Raw genomic sequence first — 11,267 nt, 5'->3', positions numbered from 1 at the left:
TTGAGCTTATTTTTCTGTAGTCACTATAAGGATGGTGTCTTCCAGTAAAGTTTGGTCTCAACTAAATTTCAGTACATTGTTCAATCAATCATTTCTCTTCTGTCTTCCTAATTTTATTTATTTATTTATTTATTTATTTATTTATTTATTTATTTATTTATTTATTTATTTATTTATTTATTTACTTATTTATTTCATTTCATTTCATTTCATTTCATTTCTATGCCGCCCACACTACCCAAAGGTGAGTTTTTAAAAGAAATTTGTTATGTAATTTATTAATTTGTTACCATTAATTATTTTCAAACTGTTCAGCAATCCTCTTGCAATACTTACTACTTTTCAATGTATATTTTTTTAAAGGATTGATAAAAGATTGACATAAAACTTGAAAATTTCAGATCAGAATGCCTCTAATCACATTGTTCTATTTTACATAACTGTACATAAATCTGGAGTTGTAGGGAAAATATTTTTAAAGTTTGGATTTCTTTTTCTAAATGAGAATATTTTGAAGAAAAAGCCAAGCCAAAGAGGCTTTAGTTGAAAGTAGACCACAAAATAAACAAGTATTAACAATGCAAACTTCTACAAGTCTAATCATGGATAAGCTCCTCCAAGTAAATTTCATGAAGAATTAGAGAAGTGATGTAGAGGAGAGATGTTTCACACTGTTGATTACTAGCCAGTTCCACAAATGTTTGATTGAATCGTTTTTTCCTTGGTCCTAATTTCAACCCACCAACATTGAAAGCCTTTTATTACTCAGAACATCCCTCCCCCCGATCTTCCAGCGGGACTTATTCCTAAGTGTGTGTGACTAAGATTGCAGCCTTAATTTGAGAACACTTTTCCAGAGACTTGGCGCAACTTAATTGAAAGGGCTTGGTTAATCATCAGCACTTTTCTTACGAAACTTACAAGTATACATGTCTGAAATGATCCTGTAAATCATTCAAGTAATTTTTTGCTGCACCTTGAGAAACTGGGGAGGGGAGGAAATCAACGCCTTCGAGTAACTGGCTACTGTCTTTGAAAAACAGCAGAAGAAAAAGAAAAAGATGAGGAAAGAGCAGTGCGGCCAGGTGGAAGAAGAAAATGAAAATGAAAAAAGCAAGATACAGCTTCAAAGAACTATCGGATATTTTGATGGTGTTTGCTTCATAGTGGGTACAATAGTAGGGGCAGGGATCTTTGTCTCTCCAACTGGAGTGTTGAAATATTCTTTACTCAATGTTGGCGTAGCACTGATCATCTGGACTGCTTGCGGCATCGTATCTTTGATGGGTGCTTTGTGTTATGCAGAGCTTGGCACGGCTTTACCACTTTCGGGTGGTGAATACAGCCACATCAAGAGAGCTCTTGGTTCTCCCCTAGCTTTCATCTTTATGTGGACCGCCGTGTTCAACAAACCTGCCTCAAATGCTGCTCGGGCCTTATTGTTTGCTGAATATGCTACCCAGCCATTCTATGGCGAGTGCCCGGCTCCAGAACTGCTGAAGAAATGTTTGGCATTGGCTGTTCTCTGGTTCCTTGGGATAATCAATGGTCGAAGTGTCAAGATGGCTGCTTGGGTGCAGACAGTTTTTACCATCCTGAAGATGATGGCTTTGTCTGTAATCGCTATTGGCGGGATTGTCCTGTTGATAGGAGGAAGGAAAGAGAACTTGGCAAGGTTTGAGAATGCTTTCAGTTCTGAGATTCCCAATGCTGTGGAGATTGCAGAAGCATTTTTCCAAGGGCTGTATGCATATGGTGGCTGGTGGTCTCTCAATTATTTGGCAGGTATATCTCTTGTTTTCTCTCTCAATTGAAGGCAATTTTGAATCTTTGATTGTGGCATTTGGGTTGCACGAAAATGTTGTTAACTGCACTGGCTTGTTAAAAGAGTTCCATATAGCTTCCTGGCATTGATGAGAAGAGTTACAGTTTGTGTACTACAGGTCCTGAATCCCAGAGAATTATAAATTTTCTTTCCTTCTCTCTTTCTCTGCTCCCTAGCGGGGCTCTTAATATAGGCCTGAAGCACGGTTTCTCTCAGCTGAGGGAAAAGAGCTTGTGTGGGATGGCTTTTTCTTAAAGAGACCACGAATGATTAATTCAGCCTGCCTGCCTGCAACATGGCAGCCACATAACATCCACACAGGATCCAGTCTCATTTGCTTGTGTGTGTTCTGTGCTATCAAGTCGGAAATGACTTATAGGGACCTTAAAAGAGCTTTCAAGGTGAGATATTTAAGGAGTAGTTTTAGCAGTTCCACTCCCCCAGTGAATTTCCATTATCAAGTCAGGATTCAAATTCTGTTCTCCAGAGTCCTAATCTGTCACTCTATTCATTACACTACACTGGACATAATTTGTTTAAAGCTGTTTAATGAAAGATTGTCACTTTATTATCTGGCTGAATTACTGGAAATGGTCTGCTACAGTATAACTGCACAATAATGTGCCCCCTTTGCCAAGCTTTACATAACAAAGAGCAGCCTGAATATTGACAACACTAATGGCAGCAGTCAAGATGGTGTACAGGATACCCTTCTCTGCTCACAGAGAGACACCAAGTAAGGAAAAATCCCAGAAGCTGCCTCCTTTTTTCATCAGTGGGTTCCCTTCCCACCAAGTAGGGTTTACAGGGTATGTGAAATATTTAAGGAGTGGTTTACCATTGCCACCCCCAGTGACTTATTAGCAATGTCTGAAACAATAGCATGTAGTTGTAAACCGTGTTATTGTTATCCAAACTTTTTATAAGACATAAGACTCTGTGGGTATACCTCCATTTGTCTTCTATTAAATCATCTGCAACGTAGACTAGCAACAAAATTCTAGGACACTGTAAGCCAAGCTATAGTGCTACATTACTGAAATTCATCTGTTCATAAGTAGCCCTTCCTTGATAAAATATGTATTTTTGTGCCAAGAACAAGGAGTTGAGACAAGGAAAAAGGCAAGTACCTGCTTCTCATCTAGAACATTGTAAGGTGGTAGGAAAAAAACTTCCTTTTCATTTATACTGGGTTACAGCTATTTCTTAGGAGCTCCTAAATTAGGGAGGGTAACTCCAGTGGGCCCAACTGCCAATTATCTGGGATCTGCAGTGTGGTGTAGTGGATAGAGTGACAGACTAGGACTCAGGAGCCTGGGTTCAAATCTCACTCAGCCATGGAAATTCACTGGGAGTTGAACTAGTAAAACCACTCCTTAAATATCTCATTTACCTTGAAAGCCCCATTAGTGTTGCTATAAATCAGTTCCAACTTGGTGGCACATAACAAAATCACCTGGGAATGGCACAAACCATGCAAAATATGCAAAAAAAAAAAACACCAAAAAGGGATACAATGAAAAATGGGATACAATGATACAATGGTCTTGAAAAATTGGAGCTAAACACTACCTGGGAGGCCCTACAGCCTATTCACAAGGTGAATTGTGGCTCCTGGGGGGAGTCTCCTGGGTGGAATGCTTTTTGCATGGGAGGTGAGAGACCATGAGCTACAGAAACAGCCTCAGATGCAATACCTTACAATTGCTTGTGCTAACTAGGGCTGATGTGAGTTGCAGTCCAACAATACCTGGAGATATTCACGAAAGCTTTCACGGCTGGGATCTAATGGTTGTTCTGGATTTTTCGGGCTCTTTGGCCATGTTCTGAAGGTTGTTCTTCCTGACGTTTCGCCAGTCTCTGTCCTCTGAAGATGCCGGCCACAGTGACTAGTGAAACGTCAGGAAGAACAACCTTCAGAACATGGCCAAAGAGCTCGAAAAACTCAGAACAACCAATACCTGGAGAGCCACAGCTCCCCACCCTATGCTAGAAGAACTGAGTTATCACTTTGTACCTACTTGCTCTTAATCTTCAGACCTTAAATTTTATCACCTGTTGCCCTTATGAGTGGCAACATGTCCAGCAACAGTAGCTCTCAGGAGAAATCTGGCGAGGTATGACTACTAACTGATGATGCAGCCACCCACTGCAAATGGATTCAGCAAGCCCCAATGGCTGTGCCAGAACTTCGGGGTACACACCAAATTGTGCTAAAAGAAATGTCCTACAGGTAAACATATACAACTTTCAAGACTATAGAGAAAACAGTGATGCTCCTTCTACCAGAAGGCACATACAAGCCAGTGGGAAAAATATGAAGAAGAATGCATAAGTGGAAGCCTCGTGAGTGGTTTTACTTCATCTTTTTACAGATGAATTTACATCTTTTTATATGTTTTCAAGTGACAAATTACTGTAGATCTATCTTATCCTTTGAGGGTTTTGTTGTGACAACTATGTCACATTGTGTTCTAGTGGCATGCATCCTGAAATTGCCTTTAATTGCTGGCAGTTTTCCTTTAATCAGCAGTGATTTGCAGGTAATAATGTGATCATCTCAGTTGTGCACATGGAGTTGCATAATGAGTTTTCAGCCATTTTTCAGTAGCTAGATTGTTGCACTTGGAAGAGCCAAGTTTATGTACCTTCTAAGTTCGTGGTCCCCAACCTTTTCCCAACCGTGGACCATTTGGGGGTGTGTGGTACTCCTGCAGAGGGGTGGAGCTCTCTCTTGCACATGCACACATTGTGCTTGTGGAGAGGCGTTTGAGTGCATACACACAGCATGCTTGGGGAGGAAAGAAACCACCCGTGCCACCTTGAACTCATTGGGAAAAAACTCCAGGATATAGGTATAGTCTGAAAATAAACAATATAAGAAGAACTGACAGGGGTCTAGCTGAAAGTATTTATTTATTTATTTATTTATTTATTTATTTATTTATTTATTTATTTATTTATTTATTTATTTATTTATTTATTTATTTATTTATTTATTTATTTATTTAATATCCTGCCTATCTGGTCGGTTAAGACCACTCTAGGTGGCTAACAGCATAAAATAGTATAAAAATTTTTAAATAGAAGAAACCTTAGGAGAGGGAGGAAACAATAGGAAAGGGAGAGGAGAGGGCATCAGGAATTGTCTGGAGGGAAGGCCTGCCGAAACATCCATGTTTTTAGTTGATTTTTAAAGATACCCAGCGAGGGTGCCACGCGAATCTCAGGAGGTAGGTTGTTCCAAAGGTGAGGAGCCACCGCCGAGAAGGCCCGATTTCTTGTCTTTCTTTTTTTATATATTTTTTTTTAAACATAAGGTATGACAAAGGAAAAAGGGAGTTGGGATTTGTGAGGGAGAGGGGAAACATGACATACTAATATCCAATCTATACCTATTGCCATATCAGATTTGAAATCATTCTATTTACTCTTTTCTGCCTTGTATATAAAGTTCTCATTTCACTATATATATTCAGCTATTGCCTGTTGATTCAATCCATTTATTAAATAAGTCCCATCTTTCTGTTGCCTTTTGCAGGGGTTGATCTTTCATGACTTCTGATAAGATATCCATTTCGGCTATTTCCTGTATCTTTTCAATAAGATCTTCTTGTTCCGGTACCATCGGACTTTTCTAATTTCTAGCATACATAATTCTGGCTGCCGTGATAATGTATATAACTATATGTTCCTTTGACTTATCTATATTATCGGGTATCATACTTAGTAAAAACAATTCTGGGATTAGTGATACTTTACAAAGCAAAATTTGTTGTAACATAGCATGTACTCTTTTCCAATATTTTTTCGCTACTCCACATGACCACCACATGTGATAATAACTTCCCATTTGTGTTTCACATTTCCAACACTTATTTGATACATCAGTATACATCTTTGACAATTTTTCTGGGGTCATATGCCACCTATAGAACATCTTACATATATTCTCTTTAAAATTAACCAATCTTGTGAGCTTTATGTTATTTTGCCATATTTTCAGCCATTGATCAATATCAATGTTGTGCCCTATATTTTGTGCCCACTTAATCATAGGTTCTTTAACCATTTCCTCTTGCATTTTAATTTCCAACATATAATTATACATTTTCTTAACAATTTGTTCTTTTGAACCCAATAACAGTTTATCGAAAATCGTTTGTTTGAAGTAGAAACCCTCTATTCTATCTTTTGTATATCTAGATTCTAGCTGTATTCTAGGCCCCGATTTCTTGTTTTTACCTTCCGGGCCTCCCTCGGCGTTAGGCTCCTTAGCCTCACCTCCTGGCTTGCACGAGTGACACAGGTAGATCTTGGTGGGAGTAGGCGTTCCGCCAAGTATCGAGGCCCTAAACCGTTTAGGGCTTTGTACGTAAGCATCAACACTTTGAAGTTGGTGCGGAACCAGATGGGCAGCCAATGCAATGCAGAGTGGGCCCCACGTAGAGTGCATTACAGTGGTCTAATCTTGAGATTATGAGCGCATGCACCAAGGTAGTGAGCGCCCCAACATCAAGGTAGGACCACAGCTGGGCTATCCGCCTAAGGTGAAAAAAGGCGGAGCGGACCACGGACGCCACCTGAGATTCCATAGTGAGTGCCGGGTCCAGATGGATCCCCAAGCTGCAGACCCCATCCTTGGTGGGCAGAGTCACCCCCTCAAAAGAGAGGGAGTTTCCCAAATCCCCAACTGTGGGGGCGCCCACCCTCAGTACCTCCGTCTTGTCCAGGTTCAGCCTCAGCCCGTTCTCCTGCATCCACTGCAGTACAGTCCCCAGGCAGCGCTGAAGGGACAGAACGGCATCTCCTGCAGTTGGTGAAAAGGAGATGTAGAGCTGAGTGTCATCGGCATACTGATGACACAAGGCTCCACACCCCCTGATGACCCCACCCAGCGACCTCATGTAGATATTGAACAGCATTGGGGAGATAATCGACCCCTGTGGAACCCCACAATTGAGACTCCATGAGAGCTGCACTCTCTGGGGGCGGTCCTCCAAGAAGGAACGGAGCCAGGCCAGTGCCAGGTCGCCGATTCCCAGCTCGGAGAGCCTCCCCAGGAGGATACCGTGGTCAATGGTATCAAAGGCCGCTGAGATGTCGAGGAGGACCAGCAGAGACACTTTGCCCCTGTCAGCCTCCCTCAACAGGTCATCACACAGGGCGACCAATGCCATTTCTGTACCATGGCGCATAATAGAATTATGTCTATTTTATGTATTTAAATACTGTATAGGTGTGCTGAAGTGACTTGTACATTATGTTTTCCAGAGGAGCTGAAAAACCCTAGCAGAAACATTCCGTGGACTGTGATGACTGCAGTTCCTTCAGTAACTGTGTTTTATTTGCTGGTAAACATTTCGTACTTAACAGTTCTCACACCAAAGGAAATTGTCTCCTCAGGTATGATTGCTGCTTTACATTCTTGATTCAATAAAAAGACTCATAACACCTGCAATAAATTCAACACAGGATTCACTGAAGAAGGCTAAGATAAACTAGGGCCTAAACCAAACTGAAGCCAGATGTTGACCATAATAAATTCATTTAAATATGTGTGATAGTGAGTATACCAAAGAGAGAAAACAGAGAGAGAGAGAGAGAGACCCCATTTGCAGGGGGTGGGGTGGGGAGAGAAAGTCCATTCCCAAGGAGAATTCTAAAAAAGAACAAAGGCTGTTGTGGCCAGGAAACAGATAGAAAATGAAGGGCATTATGTGTCTGTTCTTTATTAAAATTTTTGTTTCTTCTTTAAAATGCTGGAATTAATTTGAGCAAAATCCAATGTTAGTCTTAACTAGAATAAAGCAGTTGAAATTAGTTAATCATCATCATCATCATCATCATCATCATCATCATCATCATCATCATCATCATCATCATCATGTGCTGTCAAGTGAATTCTGACATATGGTGACCCTTTTCAGGATTTTCCAGATAGAGAATATTCAGAAGTGGTTTACCATTCTCTTCTTTTGGGGGCATCCTGGCAGCTTGCCCAAGGCCACCCAGGCTGGCTCTACTCTCAGGAGGCACAGTGGGGAATTGAACTCCCAACCTCTGGCTGTGCAGCCAGATACCTAAGCCACTGAGCTATCCAGCCAGCTAAAAATAAATTAATTAAACTTCTTTTAATACTGATTAACAGCCAGAATTGATTTCAATAGGTCTTCAGTGAATTCTGCTCAACTTAATTCCTATTGGGAAAAAAATATGGAGAAAGAGGAGGTACAAAATTCCATTCCACTCATATCATCTTCCTGGCTAGATTGTAGGCAGTATCAGGTAAAATCATTTTATCATGTCTTTTTTTTTTTCCATATATCCTTGATGTTCAGGGCCTGTCCAACAGCTGGAACCCAAAACACTTTGTTTTAAGGTTCTAGAGCTAAACTCTCCTTTTAATTCAATGTCTGCTAGAACACGTGTGCCAGACTATAGTTCTCACCTCAGTGTTTTAGACATGCATTGCTAAAGATTGTTAAGCCATTTCCATTTGTTGGTTATTGGCCCTGATGTTTCCTTGCAGTTGCTGTAGCCGTTACTTGGGCTAATAGAGTGATCCCTTCAGTGGCTTGGATGATTCCTCTTTCCGTGGCCATTTCAATATTTGGTGCCCTCAACAGCAGCATGTTTACACTAGGACGACTGAGCTACGCTGGGAGTCAGTCCGGACACTTGCCCAGCATAATATCCATGATCAACATCCAGTACCACACTCCATCACCAGCCATGATTTTCTCAACTGTTATAGCATCCATTTTCATCATCCCATCAGATCTTATTGCTCTAACCAATTATTTTGGATTCTCTGTTTGGCTCATGATTGGATTAACATGCTCCAGCCTGATAGTCCTTCGGTTCCGGGAGCCTGATCTGCACCGACCATACAAGGTAAAAAAAAATTTTTTTAATGAAAATGAATTAAAATGCACAGCAAAGTTGCCCAGAAGCATCACACTATAAATAGTATGTGGGCCTATGTGTGCTTTTAACTGAGAGTGGACAAAAGCTGCACTTGTTTCCACAATCCCCTCAGACGTTTTTCACTTTCATTGGAAAACCCTGCTTTTAGTGGCCACAGAAAGCAATTCTGCCATATTTTTGGCTGCTTCTAAGAACTTTTCCAAAGTTGTTAGATGGTCACTCTTAACACAACATAAGCAACTTCTGACTTAAAAAAGGCGTGTGTGTGTGTGTGTGTGTGCGCGCACACACACACGCACACACACACACACACACACACACACACACACACACAGAGCCTAAAATTACTCAAGGGGGGGGAAGTATGAAGGAGGGTTGAACAAAGGAGGGTTTAAGGTGCTTTTTAAATTTATTTTTTAAAGATGACATTCTGGAGAGGTGGGGAGCTGGGAAGGCCCAAGGCTGCTGGGGGCCTGACATGGTTTGCCAACTGCACTTTGCCCATTTATGCTTTGAATGATATGAACACATTTGTTACTGTAGTCCTCCCCCACCCACATCTGCAGTGTCTGTGGTTTCAGTCACATGCAGTCACTGCTGTGACCCAAGCCTGCAGTGCAGACATGCATTTACCTCCTCCTCTCACCCTTCCTCACTTCTCTCACACTCTTCCATTCTTTTTAAAGGGTTCCCTATAGAGATGGGCATGAATCACAGGGTCAGTGGTTTGTGCCAATTCATTTAAGAGCTGGACAGGTGTTTGGCGCTTCAAAGCCCCACCTCCTCCAGTGAGTGCCCACTCAGAGGCAGCGCTTAGAGGAGGCGAGTCAGGGAAGCTGGCTCACTGCCTCCAAGTGGGCGCTGGCCGGAGGAGATGGGGTTTTGAAGCGTTTGGCTGCTAGACAAAATGCATGAACTGCCAAATTGGCAGTTTGTGCTCATCTCAAATTCCCTTATATCCTGTGAGACAAATCATCCATGAATGTGAGGGATCTACTGTACTTAAGGAAGCCGAGCTCCTTTGATATCAATGGAATAACACTGCTTTACACTTGGTTAAGCCATTGGTCCAACCCTGATTTTTTCCTAAAAGGATCAAAGGTGGCGTAGAGTATTAAAAATGAACAATGTAAATGCTGAAAACAATACATGATTACTATATTTTAAAAAACCACAAATATACTATTAAAATCAGTGAAGATTTGGTGTATCAGCTCCTCTGTAACTTCAACTGATTCAAATCAACTTGCTCTCGTTGTGATTTGCAACACTAAGCAAGAGGATTCCGGCCACTGAGTGGTTCCTTGTACTGTACATGGTGATCACCAGTTGGAAAGCAGCCTGAAAGTCTGGAGAAAATGGCTTATATCACTGGTTCTTAACCTTGTGTTACTCAGGAGTTTTGGACTGCAACTCCCAGAAGCCTTCACCACCAGCTGTCCTGACTGGGGTTTCTGGGGGTTGCAGTTCAAAAGCATCCGAGTAACAAAGGTTAAGAACCACTGGCTTATATCATGCATTTCCAGAGAGGTTTTGCCTAAGGCTCTTTCAATTCTTGCCACTTACATCCAAAAATAAATTGTTGGTCATGTGAGCTGTGCTCAGAAGATGAAAATAAAGTGTTTTATTTTTTCATATTTACTCCATGCTGGTTCGTTCCCTCTCAAACCTCTGTTTCATTTCTTGCAGGTGTTTTTACCAGTTGCTTTTGCAATGGTGGCAGTTTCATTATTCTTAGTTTTGGCTCCCATTGTCTGGTCTCCAAAGGTGCAGTACATCTACGCTTCCCTTTTCATGCTTGGAAGTCTTCTGTTTTATCTGCCTTTTGTACATTTTAAAATACATTTCAGGTTTGTTGACAACATTACTTGCTATCTACAGCTGCTCCTAGAGGTTTCACCTGCTAGTTATAAATCTGACTAAGGACAAAGATTTGTTTTCTGCCATATTAACTGGAAATGAACATGGCTAGGATCCAGCACAGCACTAGGGAAAAGCTATTCATACAGACGGAGTTTCTTATCTCTTTTCTCCATTGCAGTCCCCCCAGCCCCTGAAAATCTGCTCCTTATAAGTGAGGAGCTGCATGGCAGGGCCCAGTTCTCAGAAAATATGCTTTTTGGTACGACACCTTCCAGAATCCCCTATCCGAAATGATTATTGATTCTGCTGGCTGGGAGATGCTGAAAATTGTTATCTAAACTCCCCCTCCCCCAATTTCCCCCCAAGTTCTGAGAAAGCCTCTTTGTACAAGTCGTAGTTTGGATCCAAGCCAATGTCTCCTGAAGTTATGAATGAGCTAAGCTGAGCTGTCACCTGATTAAAGAAACCTTAGTCAATTGAGTCATCAATCAAATCTGCATAGATTATCATATAATCCTTTAATAATAGTCTCAAGGGATACGGGGAGGGGGGGGAAGGATAGCAATATATCTCAGAAGAAACATCCATGAAGGAGAAGGTGATACATTTTTTCTTACATGATGGCTGTTCTGACAAATGAGCATCGTTT

At 41.3% G+C, this 11,267-nt stretch overlaps 1 protein-coding gene across 1 annotated transcript; it reads left to right on the top strand.

The window, feature by feature from the left end:
- The first annotated feature begins 223 nt into the window (after positions 1 to 223).
- Positions 224 to 10,976, top strand: SLC7A13 (solute carrier family 7 member 13). The gene is made up of 4 exons (XM_020808096.3): positions 224 to 1,785; positions 7,100 to 7,231; positions 8,358 to 8,722; positions 10,445 to 10,976. Exons 1-4 carry the CDS (start codon positions 1,062 to 1,064, stop codon positions 10,676 to 10,678), a joined length of 1,455 nt encoding a protein of 484 aa, XP_020663755.3. The 5' UTR covers positions 224 to 1,061; the 3' UTR covers positions 10,679 to 10,976.
- The last annotated feature ends 291 nt before the right edge of the window (positions 10,977 to 11,267 follow it).

The sequence above is a fragment of the Pogona vitticeps genome, chromosome 4 (genome assembly GCF_051106095.1).
Source record: "Pogona vitticeps strain Pit_001003342236 chromosome 4, PviZW2.1, whole genome shotgun sequence".
Classification (NCBI taxonomy): Eukaryota; Metazoa; Chordata; class Lepidosauria; order Squamata; family Agamidae; genus Pogona; species Pogona vitticeps.
Note: the sequence above shows the minus strand (reverse complement) of the source record. Positions and strands in the feature narration are given on the sequence as shown.

What these genes read in the sequence shown, in the direction of transcription:
- SLC7A13 (XM_020808096.3), top strand. Translation starts at nt 1,062, where the DNA reads ATGAGGAAAGAGCAGTGCGGCCAGGTGGAAGAAGAAAATGAAAATGAA. An exon ending in AAAGGAAATTGTCTCCTCAG is followed by an intron (nt 7,232 to 8,357) that starts GTATGATTGCTG and finishes GTTTCCTTGCAG; the next exon opens with TTGCTGTAGCCGTTACTTGG. An exon ending in ATCTGCACCGACCATACAAG is followed by an intron (nt 8,723 to 10,444) that starts GTAAAAAAAAAT and finishes CATTTCTTGCAG; the next exon opens with GTGTTTTTACCAGTTGCTTT.